The sequence below is a fragment of the Oryctolagus cuniculus genome, chromosome 12 (assembly GCF_964237555.1).
Source record: "Oryctolagus cuniculus chromosome 12, mOryCun1.1, whole genome shotgun sequence".
NCBI lineage: Eukaryota > Metazoa > Chordata > Mammalia > Lagomorpha > Leporidae > Oryctolagus > Oryctolagus cuniculus.
In genome coordinates this window covers 82520064-82541568 of record NC_091443.1, presented here as the reverse complement: position 1 = coordinate 82541568, position 21505 = coordinate 82520064, and the positions used below count along the sequence as shown (strand labels likewise).

General features: G+C 43.2%; 1 protein-coding gene across 2 annotated transcripts; it reads left to right on the top strand.

Moving 5' to 3' along the window:
* Positions 1 to 815: 815 nt before the first annotated feature.
* On the top strand, positions 816 to 20539 carry GTF2A2 (general transcription factor IIA subunit 2). 2 transcript variants are annotated; one of them, XM_002718198.5, is made up of 5 exons: positions 816 to 1001; positions 13413 to 13533; positions 14950 to 15054; positions 18489 to 18615; positions 20243 to 20539. In XM_002718198.5, the coding sequence occupies exons 2-5, from the start codon at positions 13462 to 13464 to the stop codon at positions 20266 to 20268; spliced, it is 330 nt and encodes a 109-aa protein (XP_002718244.1). In that variant the 5' UTR covers positions 816 to 1001; positions 13413 to 13461; the 3' UTR covers positions 20269 to 20539. The 2 variants fall into 2 exon arrangements, with proteins under 2 accessions (XP_002718244.1, XP_017203471.1); XM_017347982.3 differs by lacking the exon at positions 816 to 1001 and adding an exon at positions 13071 to 13305.
* The last annotated feature ends 966 nt before the right edge of the window (positions 20540 to 21505 follow it).

The following is a 21505-nucleotide window of genomic DNA, read 5'->3' as shown; positions in this document are numbered from 1 at the left end:
TAAATTTTCACACTGGATTACTAATAAGCCTTTCAAATAATTTCAGACCTTTTCTGTTTTCCTGTGATTTGGTGTTCTATTCCAGGAGTGGGGTCCAATCTGCTTTAATTTTTAACATCTGGATTACAAACAGATTTTGTATTTCACAGTTTAGAAATTTTAACTAGGGAAGAATCCAAGGGTAACATTGGAAGTGGCTGAAAATGCAGAGAGTGGGTAAATGAGAATCTACTTAAAGGCCGGCTCCAGTTGGTAGCACTTAGTCTTTAATTACTATGCAGCTCTTTGGCTTTGTCCGCAAACTGCTGTGTACCTCACTACAAAGTTCAATCCACAATTATGATACCTCAAGGAATCTAGGATTATGCAAAATCGTAATGCCTAAGTATTTGAGTTGCATATTTAGGCACAGATTTTAAGTACAAAGTCTCGGAAATTAAAATTCTTAATCACAAACTAAGACTGCCAGGCTAAAATAATTGCAGCCCTATTTTGACTGATAGGAGATAATCCATCTCAGATGTTTCAGAATTCGTCTTCAATTTCGTGTCACATGGTCTTCAGCAGAATTGTCCTGAACACAACCCAAGCATAGAAGGTGTATGCCCTACATTTGTTAAATTTTTCATCTAACAGTGGGGGAGATGAGTCTCTTAAAAACTGCAGTTCTCTTCGGAGCGCCTGAGTGAAACTGGTGAATCACCCGAAAAGCATGGCCACCGCTCTGGGGTTGGAGGATCCAGCCCGACGCTCCTCCCCCTCCCCGCATCCCCGCCCTGACCTCGGAAGCCTTGATTGGCGTGCGGGCGCAGCGGTGGGCGGGGCCTCCCGGCCCACCTTCGTGGTGTCACTTCCAGGTTCCGGGAGCATTTCCGGGTCGTCCGCCGAACTCTGCGGTTTCGCGGCGGCCGAAGAAGTGGTCGGCGAAGTAGGGACCTCCTTCCTGGCCGCTTGCCGCGCCGCTTCTGTCCGCGCCGCGGCGGGAAGCGCCTTCCCCACAGGTAGTGAGTGAGCTGGGCCGGGGAGGGAAGCAAGGCGGGGCCCGCGCCTCCCTGAGCTCCCAGAGCCGGGGCTGCGGTTGGCTGGGTCCGTTTCCAAGGGCGATTTGGCGCCGGGGGTCGGCCTTTCTCCGACCTCGCTACCGGCGAGGCCCCGGGGCCGGTGCCCTGCGAGCGGGGTGAGGCGGCGGGAGGCGGCTGCGTCCTGTGGCGGGCGATCGGACCCGAAGAGGTCCTCCGCGCAGCCCTGCGTGGTCCGCCAGGTGAATGTCTGGGAAGTACTCAGGCGAGCAGCCCGAATGGTGGTGCCGAATTTAGGGAGCGTTTCCTATGGGCATTCCTTGGCTGCTGACTGCGTCGTCGTGCGTTGAAAGTCCGCCTTGCAGCTTTGCTTCCTGCCAATTCCGACAGAGGGACGAATGGAAACGGGGTGGGAGATGCAGAGGGACTGGGACTAGTTACCCACGAGTCTGGAGCCGCCTCTGAGCGCCGAACCGCAGGATCCCCAGGAGGGAGCGCGGGCTTCGGGCTGCCGACTCCACACCTGAGAGATCCAGCGATGGTTAAGCCTCGGAGATCGCGAGTAATTTTAGCGAACGGTCACGGTTTTTAGATAACTGAGACTTTTGACCCAAGATGCCCTAACGTGATTCGTGGAGTTTTTAATTTTTACTTGTAATGCTTGCACGTTTTAATGGGGGTGCCGTGCATTCTTCGACACGTGTATTCAACATCAGCTGATCGATTCAGGCAATTAACGTTTCCATTGCCTTCTGATTTTCTTTATGTTTGGAGCCTACCAGCGCCTCTCTTCCAGTTCTTTATGAACTATATAACATTGTGAACTGTAGCTGCCCCACTGTGCTGGGGTGCACTAGGAACTATTACTATGTGTATTAAACTATGTGTTTTGAACCCCGTTATCCATCCCTCTACTCCCCACCCTTCCCAGTCCCTAGCAATCACTGTTCTGAGTTCAAAGCGACTTTTTTTTTTTAAGACTTCCTCATGTAAGAGTAAACATGCAGTATTTGTCTTTCTGTGTCTGCCTTATTTCACTTTACATAATGGCCTCTGGTTCCATCCATTTTGCAAATGTCAACATTTAATTTTTTATATTTGAGCAATAATTTCCATTGTGTATGTATGCTACATTTTCTTTACAAATTCATCCATTCCTGGGCACCTGGATTGAGTGCATCTTTACTGTTGGGATTGGATCATAATGAATGTGGGAGTGCAGGTATCTTTCATGAACTGGTTTCATTGCCTGTGGAGGTAGCCGGGTCCTAGAGTGCATGTCTGTTTAGTTTTCTGAAGAACCTCCATACTGTGCTCCATAAAAGACATACTGATTTGCATTCCCACCAACAACCTGGAAGGGTTTCCTAGTCTCCACATCCTTGCCAGCTTTTGTTATTGTTGTGTTTTTGATACTAGCCATAGCCGCTGTAAGTGGAGTGGGATGCTGCCTCACTGTGGGGTTGACTGTTTCCTGATAGCTGGGGATACGGAGCATTTCCTCATCGCTGCTAGCACTGCTACTTCTTTGGGAAGTGTGTATTCCAGTCCTTTGCCTGTTGCTTAAGTGGATTGTCTGGCACTTTGTTGCCAAATCTTCTGAATTGCTTATATAATCTGTATGTTGATCCTTTGATGGTTAGTTTGCAAATATTTTCTCTCATTCTGTTGGTTGTCTCTTCATTCTCGTTTCCTTTACTGTGCAGTTTTTTAGTTTAATATCCCATTTGTCCAGTTTTGCTTTTGAAGTGTTTCCCATATGTTTTTTTTAATAGTTTCAGGTTTTACATTTGCACCTTTGATCCATTTTTGAGTTGATTTTTGTATATATACCTATAAATACACACCTGTATATAGATATCCAGGTTTCCCGGCACGATTTATTGAACAGAGTTAAATGTTACAGTTATCCAGTGTTATGGTATTGGTTCCTTCGTGGAGAATCGTTTGGCTGTGTGAGTTCCATTGGTCTTTGTGTTTTATGCCAGCACCTTGCTGTTTTGGTTAGAGTGGCTCTATGATATATCTTAAAATTAAATGTCATGATGCCTCTGGTTTTCTTGATTTTAAGATTATTTTGGCTGTTCAAGGTCTTTTGTGTTTCCATATGAATTTTAAGATTTTTTTTTCTAGTTTTGTGAAGAATATTATTGGTATTTGGATGGGGTTGCATTGAATCTGTAAGTTGCTTTGAGTAGTATGGATATTTGTAATAATATCAATGATTCCAATCCATAAACATGGGGAGGGGCAGGTCTTTCCATTTTTTCTGCCTTTACTTTTTTTTTTTTTTTTTTTAAGATTTATTCATGGCCCGCGCTGTGACTCACTAGGCTAATCCTCCGCCTGTGGCGCCGGCACTCTGGGTTCTAGTCCTGGTTGGGGCGCCAGATTCTGTCCCGGTTGCCCCTCTTCCAGTCCAGCTCTCTGCTGTGGCCCGGGAGTGCAGTGGAGGATGGCCCAAGTGCTTGGGCCCTGCACCCGCATGGGAGACCAGGAGGAAGCACCTGGCTCCTGGCTTTGGATCGGCACAGCGCGCCGGCCATGGTGGCCATTTGCGGGGTAAACCAACGGAAGGAAGACCTTTCTCTCTCTCTCTCTAACTCTGCCTGTCCAAAATAAATAAATAAATAAATAAAATTTTAAGAAAAGATTTATTTATTTGAGCGTCAGAATTACAGAGAGAGGAAGAGAGGCAAAGAGAGAGAGAGGTCTTCTGTCTGCTGGTTCACTCCCCAGTTGGCCGCATTGGCTGGAGCTGCGCCGATCAGGAGCCAGGAGCTTCTTCCAGGTCTCCCATGCAGCTGCAGGAACCCAAGAGCTTGGGCCATCTTCTGCTTTCCCAGGCCATAGCAGAGAGCTGGATCAGAAGTGGAGCAGCTGGGACTCAAACTGGTGCGCATATAGGATGCTGGCACTTCAGGTGGCAGCGGCCATGCCGTAGCGCCAGCCCCATGCCTTTACTTTTTTATCGGTGTTTTGTAATTTTCATTGTAGATACGCTTCACATCCATGATTAAATTTATTGCAAGGTTTTGTGGGGGTTTTGTGCAGCTGTTCTGAATGGAATTGCTCTTATAATTTCTTGTCTGTGAGTTCAGTATTAGTGTTTAAAATACTCCTGATTTGTATGTTATCCGTCATAGGTTTCTCTATAGAATCATATCGTCTGCACACAGGGATAGTTGGAACTTCTCATTTCCTATTTTGTGCTTTTTATTTCTCTTGGCTACTTGCTCCAGCTAAAACCTGCAGTACTATATTATATAGGTGTGGTGAAAAAGGACAGCCTTTTCTGATTCCAGATGTTAGTGGAAATGTTTTTGGCTTCATGTTTGCTGTGTAGACTGTCGTATGTAGCCTTTATTATGTTGATAGTTTTTCTTTACCTAATTTGCTCAAGGTTTTTATGAGTGGATGCTGAATTTGATCAAATGTTTTTTCTGCTTCTTTTGAGAGAACTTTTTATTTCATTCTGTTGATGTGATGTATGACCATTATTAATTTGCCTGTTTTGAACTGTCCCTGCATCCCTGGGATAATCCTACTTGGTTATGGTGAATAATCTTTTTCAAGTGTTGTACATTCAGTTCGCTGGTATTTTGTTGAGAATTTTTACATCTGTGCTCGTAAGGGAGATTATAAGATTGCTGTTCTGTCTTTGTCTGGTTTTGGCTAGTCTCACAGAATGAGTTTGGAAGAAGGCCTACCTTTCAGTTTTTTGTAGTAATTTGAAGAGAATTAGTGTTAATTCTTCAATAAAAGTTTGATGGAATTTAGGAATGAAGCCGTCTGGCCCTGGGCTTTTCTTTGAGAACATATAATTACTGATTCAGTCTCATTACTTGTTACTGTTCTGTTTAAGTTTTCTATGTTTTCCTGTTTAATTTTGGTTAGTTATGTATCCAGAAATGTATCCATTTCTTGTAGGTTTCCAATTTGTTGGTATAGAGTTGTTCATAATGCTGCCTGGGGTTGGCAGAGGAATGGGGTAAGCAGTTCTGTGGCTACCTGTGCCACGATGCTGGATCACACGCAAAGCCCACAGTCTGCCAAGGCCAGCCCAGCACAGGGTTGGACCAAGGACCACTTTGCTGTGGGCTGCCTGCTGCCAAAGAGGTGGAGCTCAGGGCTGCTGCAACCAATCATAGGTCACACTGGCTGGTATATAAATCCAGTCAATTAGGACCATGGTTCCCCACTTTGAATGGGGCAGGTCCCGAGCTTCCATCTGTAGGTACTGTCCTGGAGAGAGAGCCTCTTAAAATCTGCCCACGATAGTTTTACCACTTCCAGAATGCAGTCTTCTGTTCACTGTGGCGACCTACACACTTGTGGCTGGAGTCTTGCTCTTTGCTGTCTGTCAAGATCCAGAGAAAGGTGGTAAAGACTGTTCAGACTGCCACTATGCGGGGTTATACCTGAGACTCTTGGCCACAGGGCCTTGTGCTGTCTTGCCCCCCATGGAGCTAGAGTACTCATTTATCCTCCCCGGGTTTTATCTGCCAGTACTGGAGTACTGGCCTGGAGGATAGGAGATTCTAGTCTGTGCACTGGGTCTCATCACTACAGTGGTACTGGCACTGAGCTTAAGGCAAAGTCCTAAATTCACTTTCCCACCCTGCTCCTCAGCGCTTGGAATCTTGCTCTGTTTACAGAAGGTTGAGGGAGGAGCAGTGGAGGCCTTCCCTTGTTAGCTTGGCTTAGGAGGATCTTGGGCTCAGTCTGCAGGTTCAGGCCTGGGGTAGTAGGCCATAGAGCCCTCCAGCTGGTGTTGGATTTAAAATCTAAGGTCTGGACTTAATTCTCTATCCCTCTCCTGAGCAGGCAGAGAGCAGTTTCTATATGCTGTGCTACTAAGGGTTGCCAGGGACGGGGTGTGGCGACTGCGGCAGGTGACGCCTCTTTCTTTCTTAACCTCTTCAGTGAGTCTTTGCTTATTACACTGCAACTGAGCACTGTGGCCTCACTTGGCTTCCATAGCGCTTCTGAAAGTGACTTGGTACATACCTCGCTGTTCAAATTGCTGTCCCTGTGAGAAGATGATTGCCATAGTATTTTTTTTTTTTTTGACAGGCAGAGTGGACAGTGAGAGAGAGAGACAGAGAGAAAGGTCTTCCTTTTGCTGTTGGTTCACCCTCCAATGGCCGCCACGGCTGGCGCACTGCGGCCAGAGCACCGCACTGATCCGAAGGCAGGAGCCAGGTGCTTCTCCTGGTCTCCCATGGGGTGCAGGGCCCAAGCACCTGGGCCATCCTCCACTGCACTCCCTGGCCACAGCAGAGAGCTGGCCTGGAAGAGGGGCAACCGGGACAGAATCCGGTGCCCCGACCAGGACTAGAACCCGGTGTGCCGGCGCCGCTAGGTGGAGGATTAGCCTAGTGAGCCGCAACGCCAGCCGCCATAGTATCTTACTCAGCCACCGTCTTACCCTACCTCTCCTTGCTTTGTAAAGTTTTTATCTCCCTACTGAGACCTCTCCATACCCTTTTTACCCTCCCCTTTCCCTAATGTCATAAATACTGGTACTCGCCTTCATTTATTGAAAATGTTTCATTTGGCTCTTAATATGTGCCAGGTACTGTTCTAAAGGCCTGTTTACTTCCATGAACAGAACAAAATCTTTGTACCCATGGCATTGACAGTATATAATGTGTTAGATGTTTCCATTAAAAATGAGCAAAGAAGTTCCAGAGTGGAAGTAGGAATTGGTATTTTAAATATGGTGGTCAGTTTAGGGCTCAAGTAGTTCTCTTCGAGCAAAGACAAAGACGTTAGAGTTAGCAAGTGAGCACCTAGGGAAGAGCATTCCTAACAGAAAGAACAGCCATTTCTAAGGCTATTAGGTAGGAGTGTGTTTTTCATGTTAGAGGAATAGCAAGGAAGCCCCTGTGTCTGGAGAGAGATGAGCAAGGGAGGGGATGAATTGTAGATAAGATTGGAGAGAGAAAGAGTGAGTCACTAATGCATTTATAACGACTGATGGGATAGAGAAGAGGCATGTTGTCTCCAGTGTTTTTAAAGATTGTCCTGTGCTATGAGTTGCCGTTAGAGTGTAGAGGACTCTAAGCTGGTGGACGGTGATGGTGACTGAGACCAGGGTGCCAACAGTGGAGATGGTCAGAAATGGCTGGATCCTCAACACACATGAACCTTACAGGATTTGCGAGCAGCCGAACGTGGCATGTGACTTCACAGATTTTGTGTAAACTCAAAGAAGTGTGGAGTTTTAACTGAGATAGGGAAAACAGCGATGTGGAGTAGGCAGCCAAGTGAGGCCACAGTGCTCAGTTGCAGTGCAATAAGCAAAGACTCATTGAAGAGGTTAAGAAAGAAAGAGGCGTCACCTGCCGCAGTCGCCACACCCCGTCCCTGGCAACCCTTAGTAGCACAGCATATAGAAATTGCTCTCTGCCTGCTCAGGAGAGGGATAGAGAATTAAGTCCAGACCTTAGATTTTAAATCCAACACCAGCCAGAGGGCTCTATGGCCTCTACCCCAGGCCTGAACCTGCAGACTGAGCCTAAGATCCTCCTAAGCCAAGATCATAGAGTAAGTTCAGTGCTGTTGTGTGAATTTGGGAATCATCAGTAGTGGTATTTACAGCCATGAGAATGAATGTTGATGACTTAGGAATGTGTATAGATAGAAAGCAGCAGAGGATCAACCTCTGTGTCTTGTGACCTGAGTTCAGAGAGCCCAAAAAACAGTGTAAGGATGAACCAGTGAGTTAAGAGGATAGCCCAGAGTTTAGAATTCCAGCAGCCAAGGAAGCATCCTTTAAACAAGAGTAGAGTGTAGACAACTGTGCTGTGTCAGGTGCTGTAGTCTAGTCTTAGTAATGCCATTGATGACCTTCACCACCTGTTTCATTAGTGTGGTGGAGGCAAAAACCTACTTAGAGCAGTTTTAAAAGAAAAGGGTGAGGAGAGAGAATCAGAGACAAAAAGTAAAGAAGGGGAATAGAAAATACAGTATAGCTGTCAGAGGAAGTGGGTTGTGACTTTAAAGAAAAATGGGAGAAGTAGCCACTTGTTTGCTAACAGAAATGGCTGTGGAGAGGGGAACTTTGATGGTAAGAGAGTGAAGAACAGTTGAATTGCTAAAATACTACCCTCCCTGTATTACCGGGAATAGGGTTAGCAAACAATGCCTCGTGCACACAAAAACCAATCTGTGACACTGGTCTTTTGAGAAGGGTTTATTAGCGTAGCCAACCAGCATGGAGAAGGGGTAAGGCTCAAATCTGCCTCCCTGATCAGGGCTTTGGGGAAAGTTTTATCCATTAGGTAGGAAAAACCGCTATGTGGAAACACTGGTAAGGCAAGTTGATTGCAGGGGCTTGGACTCAGGCCATGTGATAGTTTAATAAGATGCGCTCCAGCACCCTGTTTCCTTGTTCCACAGACTCCTTGCTTTTAAAGGTCTCCAGCGTTTACATTCCAGTCGTGTTCTCTTCTCTTTGGTTCTGGTGGTGAGGCAGTTCCACCTTCTGCCCATGTCCAAGTTTCTCTGCGCCTGTATGGCTAAGCCTTAAACAGCTTTCCTAAGAAAACAGGAACTTTAAAAAATACGGCCCAGTCTTTATTTCCAGAGACTGTTGTTGAAGCATGGGGCAGAGAAGGAAAGGATCTGGGCAGGGTGGGCCATCAGGAGACACTTGAATTTCAGGGGCTGCCTTGAGGAAACCTAATTAAGGGCTAATCTGATTTCAGTAGGACATACGTACAAAGAACAGATTTAGATAAAAGCATGTGTAGTTCAACTACAGCAACTAAGCTGAGGCACAGTGTGTTGGGGTACAGATTTGGATTGGTACGTGGTTAGATTTGGTTCTGAGAATCTGAAGTTTTTGTTACTTTCATTTCTTCAATGAAGTAGAAAGTTAGAATTATACTTAGAGTTCTAATACAGCACTTTGGTTTTTTTTTATTTATTTAATAAATGTGAATTTACAAAGTGCAACTTTTGCATTGTTGTGGCTTTTCCCCCCCACACCCTCCCTCCCTCCCGTAGCCCTCTCCCATTCCACTCTTCATCAAGTTTCATTTTCAATTATCTTTATATACAGAAGATCAACATAGTATATACTAAGCAAAGATTTCAACAGACTGCACCCACACAACTGCACAAGATATAGAGTACTGTTCAACTAGTAGTGTTATTGTTAACTCTCATAGTAAAACACATTAAGAACAGAGATCCTACGCGGGGAGCATATACCCAGTGACTCCCATTGTAGATTTAACAATTGGCACTCTTATTCATGGTGTCAGCAATCACCTGAGGCTCTTGCCATGAGCTGTCGAGGCTATGGAAGCCTCCTGAGTTCACCAACTCTGAACTTATGTAGTCAAGGCCATATCACAGTGGAGGTCCCTTCCTCCCTTCAGAGAAAGGTGCCTCCTTCTTTGATGGCCTGCTCTTTCTGCTGGGGTCTTGTTCACCAAGATCTTTCATTCAGGTTGTTTTTGCCACCGTGTCTTGGCTGTCCATGCCTGTGAGACTCTTATGGGCCTTTTAGCCAGATCTGAATGCCCCAAGGGTTGATTCTTAGTGCTGTTTTGGGCATTTGCCATTCTATGAGTCTGCTGTGTGTCCTGCTTCCCCTGCAGGATCATTCTCTCCCTTTTAATTCTATCCTTCATTATTTGCAGACACTGGTCTTATCTGTGAAATCTCTTTAACACTTACCCTATCTGTTTGATCAATTATGTACTTAAACTTATCACTTTAACAAGTGAGCTGGCATTGGTACATGCCTCCTTGATAAGATTGAATTGGAATCCCCTGGCATATTTCTAGCTCTACCATTGGAGGTAAGTCCGAGTGAGCATGTGCCAACCTGTATATCTCCTCCCTCTCTTATTCCCACTCTTATATTTAACAGAGATCACTTTTCTGTCAATTTTAAATGCCTAAGATAATTGTGTATTAATTACAGAGTTCAACCAGTGGTATTAAGTAGAACAAAAAGAACAACAACAAAAATACTAAAAGGAATAAAATAGTAAGTTGTTCCTCAACAGTCAAGACAAGGGCTGATCTGGTCATTGTTTCTCATAGTGTCCATTTCCCTTCTACAGGTTTCCTTTTAGGTGCTCGGTTAGTTGTCATCGATCAGGGAGAACATAGGATATTTGTCCCTTTTGGACTGGCTTATTTCACTCAGCATGATATTTTCCAGATTCCTCCATTTTGTTGCAGATGACCAGATTTCATTGTTTTTTACTGCTGCTAATACAGCACTTTGACATACCATCAAGTTGTTGACTCAGCATGTACTTACTGAATACATAACTATACCTTGTTCTAGGTGGTCAATACTCGTCCATAGCTGTACACAAATTCCTGCCTTCATGGCACATCAATTACAGTAGGTGGAGACAGAATAAGCATTCATCTTCTGCTTTATTGAAATGAAGAAAAGTGAAAATAAAACAAAGTAAGGAGGAAGGAGAAACTTTTTTGCAGGTTGATCACAGAAGGCCTTTCTGATGAGGTGACATTTGAGCAGAGCTCCGAATGAAGTGAGGGAGTGAATTTTGTAGGTATCTGGGAAGAACATTCACAGCAAAAAGACCAGCCAGTGGTCCTTAAGCAGGAACAGATTGGCCAGGTGGAAGTTCAGCATTATGACCTTGTCGCTCCCCCTCTTCATGGAGGAACGACACTAAACCCTGCCTAGGCTTCATATCCGAGTCACGGCACCATTATGTCGCTCCCCGTCTTCGTGGAGGAACGACACAGGACCCTGCGCTGTTCTTCTGTCTGCTCGGCCCTCCCCGGGTTTGCTGCTGGTTCTTCCCGGGTTGGCTACCATCCCTTCCACCTCCGTGGAAGGGCAGTTCCCCCTGCCACATTCCCCACTTCCGCGGGGGAGCGGCACACCGCCGGCCGGCTCTCTCGGGGGCTGCACAGGTGTTCCTTCAGATAGATGTTCCCCTTAGATGTTCCTGGTGCATGTTGTCTCTCTCCTCCTTTATAGTCCTCTTCCACCAATCCCAACTCTGCTACCCACACGCCGAGTACGCTGCTCTCCTCCAATCAGGAGCAGCTCCTGCAGCTTGTCAAGTTGGTGAGAGGCAGCTGGGTAGAAGCTGTTGCCTCCTCTCCCAGAGCCATATTGTGGGAGAGCAGATGCATAGAATAAGTCTTAATTCCAGTAACTCAGTCCAGTCTGGGTTGCTCCCCACATGACCTGGGCAGTCAGGGGAAGAGGGTGGTGGAGGGCCTTGCAAACCAGTAGGACTTTGAATAGATGAATTATGTAATTTGCCTTGCGTTGTGAAGTCTCGTGTGCTTGCTGTGAAGGGTGAGATAGGCAAGGGTAGAAAGCCTGAAGCTGCTCTAGAACAACCCCAAAACTAGTTGGAGAAGTTTCTATAGTACCTCAGAAGTAGGACTGCTTGCCTGGCATGCAGTAAACCGGTCACTGACATCAGGCTGGTGGGGAAAAGTAGGTATTTATTGCAGTGTGCAGAGCAAGGAGCCGGGCAGCTCTCCCTCAAATCCCAGACTCCAGCCGTGAATTTTACACTTTAGAGTGGAGATGCCCACTGCATCTTATGTGTGTGCCTGTTGTTGGTCCACAGCGAGTATGCATGGCCTTCCTTCAAGTGGCGCACCTTTCCTTTGGAAAGGCAGAGGTGGGCTCCAGTCGGTCTGGATCTAGGGGTAGATTAGGTGTTACTTTCTTTGAACCAGGTTTGAAGTTCCTGAAAAATGTCTCAGGGTTAGTCTGACAGGAGGATGTTAGCTAAAGGGGTGATAAGTGAATTTCAAGGACTGACTTGAGGAGTTCTGTCTGGGAGTTCTTGCCTGCTCTCAGAACAGAGGCTAGCATTGAGATGGTAACTCTGCTTGCCAGAGGGACAACTCTGAGTTAAGCTTTACAGTGGATTTGCAAGGTAAGCAAGAGATACTGGGATGGGACATGGTTATTAAACCATATAATGGGCTATCACATATATTTTGGTGATGTTATAAGAATGGTAACATTGAAGGTGAGAGGAATAGTTGGATTCTGGATACATTTAGAAAAAAAGAGCTGAAAGTGTTAGCTGACAGATTAGATTCCAGGTATGAGAAAAAGAAAGGAGTTAATGATTATGATTTGGGGATTGTTCTGAAAGCCTAGATTTTCCATTTACTGAGATGGGCAAGACTTGAGGACAGGGTGTGGAAGGGATGGTATCAGGAATTTGGTTTTTGCAAATTTGAGTTGCCTACTTGGTGTTTTCATCCAGGGAAGTACAAAAAAGTCTGGGGGTGGGGGGTGGAATTAAGGTTTATTTTGGTGCAAAAAAAAATGAAATCCATGTAGTTTTTTCTTAATATGCATTGAAAGCCCTTTGTATATGGGTACAAGGGAAGTCAGGACTGGAGATGCAAATTTGGAAGTCATTAGAACAGAAATGAGATTTAAAGCCATGAGGCTGGGTGAAGTAATTGTGGGAGTCAAGCATGTGTAAGGAAGACCTAAGAAGCCTTAGGGCAGTTTAGTAAGAAGAAGGCCGAGAGCTGAGGGAGAACCAGCCAAGAAACCAAGTTGTGTAATAGAATCCAGTGAGGTGAAGGGGGAGCACTGAGAATGGTAGCCCAGAAGTCTAAGAAATGTTTGAAGTCAGGCAAGGGCTGTGTAAAGTAAGGTGAAGATGCTGGCTGACCGTGATTTTTGCTGACTTGGACATAAACGAGCGTCTCCTGACATCTAGTGTTTGTTGAGTCTGTACTGCTGTCTCCTTTCTGGAGCTTCCATCCCTCATCTGTAATATTTGATCTTGCCTTGATCCAGGGGCTCCACACTGCCTGCCCTTCACCTTAGGAACAAGTCTATCCCATCCATCTCTGCCATGCCATGTTACACTTAGTACCAGTAATGTGGAGCGGTTTATATTCTCCCACAAACCTTCTTGTATGTATTCTATTCTGTCAGCCCAGACTTTCCTCTTTAACTGTCCTGAAGGTCAGTGTGAAGAATCAGGAAGCTTTTCGAGCCAACTCAGTAGACTGGCAGCCTCTGTAGTACTCTGGATATCTCTATTGCAGTTTTTTTTTTTTTAACAATGAATTTAACCATTTTTATATCTGTTATCCTCCAGGGCATAACTTTTTAGGGTTGGGATATATGTTTGTTCACCTCCCTCTCCCTGGTACCTACCACAGCGCCATCCTCTGGGTGGATGCTCCACAAGTACCGAAATCTAACAGAAATGGAAAATAAAGGGGCTGGCAGGCATGCACATGTGAACTAAAGATTCCCTGGATCATGATTTCACAACAAGTAAGAGTATGATATGTGGAAAATTCTAGACTAAGCAGGCAGATTTTTACACATTTTAATAACTATATTAAAGAGGTATATATAATTATTGTGCATTAAATTTCTAGGACATCAATGCAAGCCTGAATAAGAAGAGCACTTTCTTCCTTCTGAGCCATGGCATATCAGTTGTACAGAAATACGACTTTGGGGAACAGCCTTCAGGAGAGCCTAGACGAGCTCATTCAGGTGGGAGATTAGCAGCCACACACTCTGTAACAGTTCCTGTCGCGTTTCTCATCCCAGGCGGATACAAGACGAATAACCTAGACTGTTTGACCCAGTCAGTAATACTGGGGAATAACCTCAGGTTCTGTTTATTATACCATCCTGACAATAATCTAGATACAGGATGAGTAAGTGATGTAGCTGAATGTATCTGAAACTTCCAAAAAAAAAGAAACTTTGTTATGTTAGACATAAAATTGAGATTGTTGGTTTTCCCTGTTCTTAATAAGAAGGGGAAGCATATGCTATGTAGCTTTGGGATCATTTTGTGCAATTTAATAATCTTTAGGTATTTAAATTAGAATTTTCAGTTTATTTCAATTTTAGAATTTTTTTAAAAGATTGAGTTATTTATTTGAAAGAGTTAGATCTTCCATCTGCTGATTCACTCCCCAATTGGCTGCAACAGACAGAAGCCAAGAGCCTCTTCTGGGTCTCCCACATGTGCACAAGAGCCCAAGCACTTAGGCCATCTTCCACTGCTTTCCCAGGCATGTTATCAGGGAGCTAGATCAGAAGTGGAGCAGCTGGGATTCAAACCAGTGTCCATATGGGATGTTGAGGCTGCAGGCGGCAGCTTAACCTGCTGCACCACAGCACCAGCCCCTAACTTTGTTTTTTAAGATTTATTTGAAAGGTAGAATTAGAGAAGGAGAGACAGATCTTCCATCTGCTGGTGGCCACAACTGCCAGGACTGGCTAGGCTGGAGCCAGAAGTCAGGAGCTTCATTGAGGTCACCCAACAGGATCCAGGGGCCCAAGCACTTGAGCCATCTTCCATTGCTTTCCCAGGCACATTAGGGCACTGGATCAGAAGCAGAACAAACAGCCAGGACTTGGACCCATATGAGATGCTGGCCCCACTGTGCCATAGTTGTGAGCCCAAGAATTAACCTTTTTAAAAAAAATTCTTTATTTGAAAGGCAGAGTTAGATCCTCTATCCACTGGTTCACTCCCCAAATGGCCAGCGCCCACATGGGATTCTGGGACTTAAGCCGTGGCTTAACTACTACACCACAGCGCTGACTTTGACAATTAACCTTTCTTAAAAATACAAGACTCCCAAGAAAATACTGTTTGCTGGGCTTCAAAACTATTTTAAAAAATTTTATCTTTCCAGACATTGTGAAGGAAGGAAAAGATAATAGGATTTTGTTTTGGCTTCATAACCTTGTTTTGGCATGTTTCCTTTTCAGAATGTTTGCGTCAAGACAGTTTGAGCCTTTGGCTTCTTGTCAGGGATGGCCAAGGGGGAATAAGGAATCAGGTTTAGAGGCTCTGGCTAGCCTCAGTTAAATTTTAGATAATGCATACAGTTTTGCTTGTCTTTCATGTTTTTCTCTAAGAGAATTTATGACTTTTACTTTTTTTCTCAGTCTCAACAGATCACCCCTCAACTTGCCCTTCAAGTTCTACTTCAGTTTGATAAGGCTATAAACTCAGCATTGGCTCAGAGGGTCAGGAACAGAGTCAATTTCCGGGTAAGAATATTTTCCTCAATCTCACAGCCTGTACCGTAGTGTTTTTTGGACCCCTACGTATCTACAGCTTATAACTGATTTTTACTAGTAAATCAGTTGTATATGTTAAATTCATCCACTTACTGTGAGGTGAGTATTCTGTTCATTAATCAGCCTGTGTTTGAGTGGTTCCCTTCTCTGAGGAGTTACCGAGAATGCCAACTCCTGAAAACATTATCTGCGAGATTGAGGGTAAGTGGCAGAATAATCTGCCAGGCTCAGTTATGTATTTCAAAGTCTGGCCTTAATCCATTCCCACAGAGTCCAGAGATATTTTTAGAAATTTCACATTGCTTCTCACCTGTCTACCCTTGGATAACTGAACAAGTGGTAGATAGTAGTCTGTTCTGCTTAGCTTGGTCTCATTTTTGTCTTTTTATTTATTTGAAAGTCAGCGTTACAGAGACAGGTAGAGGCAGAGAGAGAGAGGCCTTCCATCTGCTGGTTCACTCCCCAAATGGCTGCAATGGCTGAGCCAGTCTGCAGCCAGGTGCTTCTTCCGGGTCTCCTATGTGGGTGCAGGGGCCCAAGGACTTGGCCCATCTTCCACTGCTACCAGCACCCTTATGTGATGCCAGTGCTGCAGGCCGGGGCTTTAACCCGCGTCAACTCAGCACCGGTCCTTTGTTTTAGTCATTTACACTTTGAGTAGCCATCCAAACCTGAACAGAATTCTCTATTTCTATTCCACCATGAAACTATTTATTGTGTGGATGGAGACACTTAATTATTATCCTGTAAATGTAAGGGAACCTTAGTGTTTTGATGATGAAAAGTTCATCATTTATTTAACAAAGATTTTGAGTGCCTGTTACATATTATACATCATTTCAGATATTGGCAGTACATGGGTGAATGAGACAAAGCCCTGTTTGACCCAAATTTTAGTGAAGCAGTAAAATAAGTCTCTTTTTAACAGTTTCACATGCCTGAAAATTACCTGGGATGAAATGGGGTAGTGACAGTGTTAAAATTTGGTGTATTTTCAGATTTTTACCAGGTAATGATTCTGGCAAAAGTACTTCATTTCTGTTTGTATAACCGTATGTAGAAATCAGCCCAGGTTGTCTGTGAAAACCCAATCCTTTATTTTTAAATCAATCCCTGTTAACACATAAACCTTCTACTGTGTAGAAAATTTGGTAGACCTTTTACTAGAGCCCATCAAGTTCCCAAGGTCTGTATAGGCATCTCCTAACTGTGTCTGTTTTCCAAAAGCTGCAAACAGTGCCATCAGTCTTAGCCAGGACTGACTTTGCCATTTTTGCTTTTTGTTTTCCCCATTGCTAGTTCAGTCTTAATCACCGTGCCCCACTGGATTACAGCAATCCAGAATATACGTGGTAAAGATGGGACAGTATGCTGGATCACATTTAAATATATAGTTCTTTTCTGTAATTTTTGCTGGCCTATGCAGTAAGATTAACCACAAATTTTGTTTTAATGGCGTATTATGAGAGGAGGACCCTTGTGTGAAAGCTAAAATTTTAATTATATGTATCAGGGGCCTTGGATTAATTTTTATGGAGAAAAATCCAGATGAAAGTAATTAATGTTTAAAATCTATTTCCTGTTGAAATAATACTATTGTACCTTTTCTCCTGTTCCCTGGCCTCTGTCAGCTCTTTTGTAGTCCTCATCCCCCTCTGTCACTTAACCCCCTGTTTACTCCTTAGGGCCGTCTGGCGCTTTCACATGCTCTTGAATGAAGTCACACAGCCCTGAGGTTCTCAAATCGATATGCCCATGCCTCCCATACTCCGTGGCTTGAAGAGTTCTGCTGTCACTCAAGCCAGAAACGTGGGAGTTATCTGTCACTGTGCCCTCCCACCCTGCCATACCCTTGGTTGTCAAGTCCTCCCAGTTCCACAGAATCCATTTCTGTTGTTCCCCTTTTTGCCTCTGTAGTGAAGCTACTTTATTTCCGACAGAGTGGGCTGAGAGGCATCAGTGGGAACCTCCTATCCCATTCCAAGTGTTTGTCTTCCTTTCCATTGACTGTTACTCTTTAGGACTCTTTTTAGGACTCACTCAACCTTCACTTTGTGAGCTGCTTTCTCTGCCCTTTGTTCTCTTGTTGTACCCAGTACTTACCTCTTTCATTTAATACTCATTTACTTGTTTTAGGGTCCTTCCTTCTAAACTAAGCTCACTCAGTGGTGATAGGGACCACAGCTCCAACATAGGCCATCACACAGTCATTCTCAGATGTATTTGTAACTGATTTGAAAGAGTCAAGAGAGAGAAAGGAAGAGACAGAAAGCTTCCCTCCACTGGTTCACTCCCCAAATGGCTGCAGTGGCCAGGCTTGGCCAGGCTTGGCCAGGCTGAAGCTTCTGGGTCTCCCACTGCTTTCCCAGGCTATAGCAGAGAGCCAGCACAAGAACCGGCACCCACGTGGGACGCTGGCATCACAAGCGGAGGCTTCACCCGCTGCGCCACAACACTGGGACATTTAATCTAACTGCTGTTACAGATAGTACTGCAGGGGGAAATTTTTGTGCTCAATTTTGTTTCTATGAAGATTTTAGTCATTTAGATGTCTTTTTCCTGACTACATTAAATCTGTGTGCATGTGTATTTCTCTGAAGGTTTGATTGTATTTTGTTTGTGTCTAGCACTTTTAATTTTTTTTTCCTTTTGGGAGCCAATGTTGTGGCATAGCAAGTTAAGCTACCACTAGGAATGCAGGCATCTTATATGGAAGTGCCAGTTTGGGTCCCAACTGCTGCACTTCCAATCCAGCTCCCTGCTGATGTGCCTGAGGAAGCAGTGGGAGATGGCCCAAATATGAGCCCTAGACTTCTGGCTTCAGCCTGGCATTGCCTTGGCTGTTACAGCCATTTGGGAAATGAACCAGCAGGATCAGAGATTTCTCTGTCGCTCTGCCTTTCATATAATTTTTGCTTTTAATGTTGAAGGATACAAATTTTTTCCTGCTTTAAAAAAATTAGATGAATGTTATTTTCATGGGACAATAAATATCACAGATTAGTGGTTAATATAGTAATACATCTGAGGTAAATCCCAGGATTAAAATTAACTGTTTCTAGGAAATCCAGGCTTTTACACAAGCTTAGAGAATTAATGTAGAATGAAGTATGTAGCTCTTGAGTGTTTACATAAAAATTAAAATCAACTTGAATTTTAGCCACATGAGGGCAGTAGAAGTACACATTCAAGCTTTCATTCAGCTTTGCTTCATACTAAATGATTTGCAGTTTTCACAGTGCTGAAAAAAGTCTGCTACCTGAAATATTTAACACTTTCCTTAGCAAATTTTTCTAATGGTTTGTTTAAATTAAGGGGATATTAGTGTTTTAACAGTTATATACTTAGAAGCTAAGTTCTCTTAAATGACTTTTCATGGCATTTCTTCATGTTTTGTTTTAAAGGGCTCTCTAAATACGTACAGATTCTGTGATAATGTGTGGACTTTTGTATTGAATGATGTGGAATTCCGAGAGGTGACAGAACTTATTAAAGTGGATAAAGTGAAAATTGTAGCCTGTGACGGTAAAAGTAAGTGTTCACTAAAGAATTTATAACTGGCCAAATGATGAACTCCCAAATAGAGACCTAGCTTCTGTCTAGGATTCTCAGTTCCAGATCTCAGGTCCTCTTAACTGACTTTATATATATATGTAATTCAGTAACACAGACTGCTTACACAGATTGAATACAAAAAAGTTAGGAGGGCTGGGGAAAGCCTGATACGCACTTTTTTGTCTTGCTTAATACCTATACATGCAATTTTTTAAAAGCTATTTTAAAGCAGCCGTGTGCTAAGTATCCATTCCTGTCACTTGTTAGATCTGTTTCAGAAGCTGGACAGCACTGCCTTCCAGTCCATGAGGAGTTACCGCCTATTTGCCAGTTGTATTCTAAACGTGTGTTTGCCTTTATAATCTGCACCATGTGTTTAAAGCGGCTATCCTGGAATTAAACAGAAAAGACTACCACTCTCTAGGAAAGGAGGCTTCTAGATTATGGGCTGGGTTTGTTTGATTTCAAAAGAAATACCTAATCACTGAAGAAAGAGCACAAAGAAAACAAAAAACGGCCTTCACTTTTAATATTTTCTCTTTCTAGTCTGACATGTATATGAAGGGAATTCAGAAAGCTCATGAAGAAATGGCAGTATCTTTTGATGTCATTTTCCCACAAACTTCAAGCCCTCTTCTGTTTTTTACAGTAACACACAAGTGAGAGTCAAAAATTACATCTTCATTCACTGATACCAGAAAATCTCAGTCAAAATGAGTTAATGATGTAGTGTTTTCCAGTAGTAGTGCAGAGCTACTGAGCACTTGAAATAGGGTTGAGAAACAAGTCTGTTAAAGTACTAGGTTAGCACAGGTGGAGACGTAGAATCTGAGCTTTCGTAGCAAAACACCACAAATACAGAAGGAACCAGGTAATATTGATACCTAAAGATACCGTTTTACTTACCTATTCCTAGTTCATGGTTCTCTGACTATGTTGTTCTTGCTCAGAGGTGCAAGCTGATTTTTTTTCCCCGAAGTTGAGTGGAAGAGAAGCAGCAAACCAGCCTTAACTGCACTGATTCTGAGCACCTGCCCCAGGGACAGCCAAGTATAGTAATTGGTCTTCCACGAAATAACTGTTGAGTACTCAGGGAAAGCTTTCTCTAATTGTGTCCCATTACTCTATTATATCAGAAAAGAATGGAAACTTTTTTTCCAAAATTTAAATGGTTTGGCATTTACAGGTAGAGGTAAGCTTGAATGATTTTTAAAATACTATTTCTCACTGATGCAAGGTAATGGAGGTAATACTATAAATATTCTAAAAGCTCTCTGAAATAAACTTGAGCTAATCTAGAAGCATTGATGGTGGGGGAGTGATGTTTCTCACCTGAAAATATCTTAAAATACAGTTCTCTTCTGATTATTATGTATGTTTTGGTTCTCTGTGAGACAGCAGAGAAAAAATAGGTGGTTACATAACAGTGATAAGAACTAAATGTAGTTCAACTTGGTTTTCTCTAGCATAAATATGAAGAGCTAAGCATTTGCCTTATTTCATGGTCTGCTTCCCTCTTTCCCACCCCTCAAACTATTTTTCTTTTTTGAAGATACTCGTAAGATATTTATAATTAATTTACTCATTCTTTCCTGTTTCCTAGATACTGGCTCCAATACTACAGAATGAGTGGAAAAATGGCTCTTTTTTATGCCATCTTCTGTTGTTACTCATTGCTTTTTGAAAAGAAGCATAGAAGAGACTTTTTTTATTTATTCTAGCACTGCAGAAATGACTACACTGTGCTATACGCAGAATTCCAGCAAAAAGAAGCTTGTAACTGTAGCCTCTTACATTACCTTTATTATACAGCATGAAGAATATAACTTTTTTTTAATGACAAATCAAAAGTTGTTGCCTTCCTAAGAACATTCTTTAATAAACTCATTTTAAAACTCAACATAATAACTGTTGGAGTTATTATGCCGTCAATATGAAGATGGCAGGTAAGAATACAGTTGGGTTAGCCTTGGCAATTATAACTTCATCTAATGAAAATATCAGCAGGGTCAAAACCAAACTCATATGGAATTTTGTTAAGAAAATCCTGTTCTAAAGTACAGAATCAGAGATTACCAGTGTGACTTGATTAGGATGTTAGGTCATCCTTAGATTGTTCTGTAGCAAAAAACAAAACCAAAAGAAACCTAAAGAACATTTGTATTACTTCTTGAACTGGCCATACTGATCAAATGGCCTACACTTAGCAGTTATTAGACTTTCTATAAAAATTCCTGTGAATACATTTGTTTTCAAATATTTGAGTAAATGAAGGAGAAAATTTTCCCTTGTTTACCAGTCTAGGACTCTAATGAGTAGGATGTTTCTGAACTGTCCAGAGAAAATGTCTGATGTAGGTAGTGGAAGTGACTAGAAGTTACCAGCAGACTACAGATGCATCAAGACCAACTTTTTTAATGAGGACCTGGCCCTTTATCATTTGTTCAGAGGAGGCTCTTGACAGCTCCATCCTGCAGCCCATCCCTCTTCACCCCTAGTTGAGTGCTTAAACTACTACATAGGGATGAAAAGTCATCCTTTTCTCTCTCCATAGACAAAATAACTGGCAACAATCTACAAAAATAACATATTAAAATATTAGATAGTTCCTAATGGACTTTTTGGAGTTGTAGAAGTTGCATGTCCTAATATAATGTTTGTCATCATTTTTAATCACTCAAAAAAGTCTGATTTAGTAGCATACAAATAGGACCTTTGATTTGTAGGATAGCCAGGGTTACTCAGCTGCATTCCCCAAGTGAGTCTTCACAAGGACTCTTGCCTTTTTGCCAAGTAAGAACTTGAAAATTAACTTCTCAAGTTATCAAGAGCCACACAATTAGGATTTTTCTTAATTACAATTAGT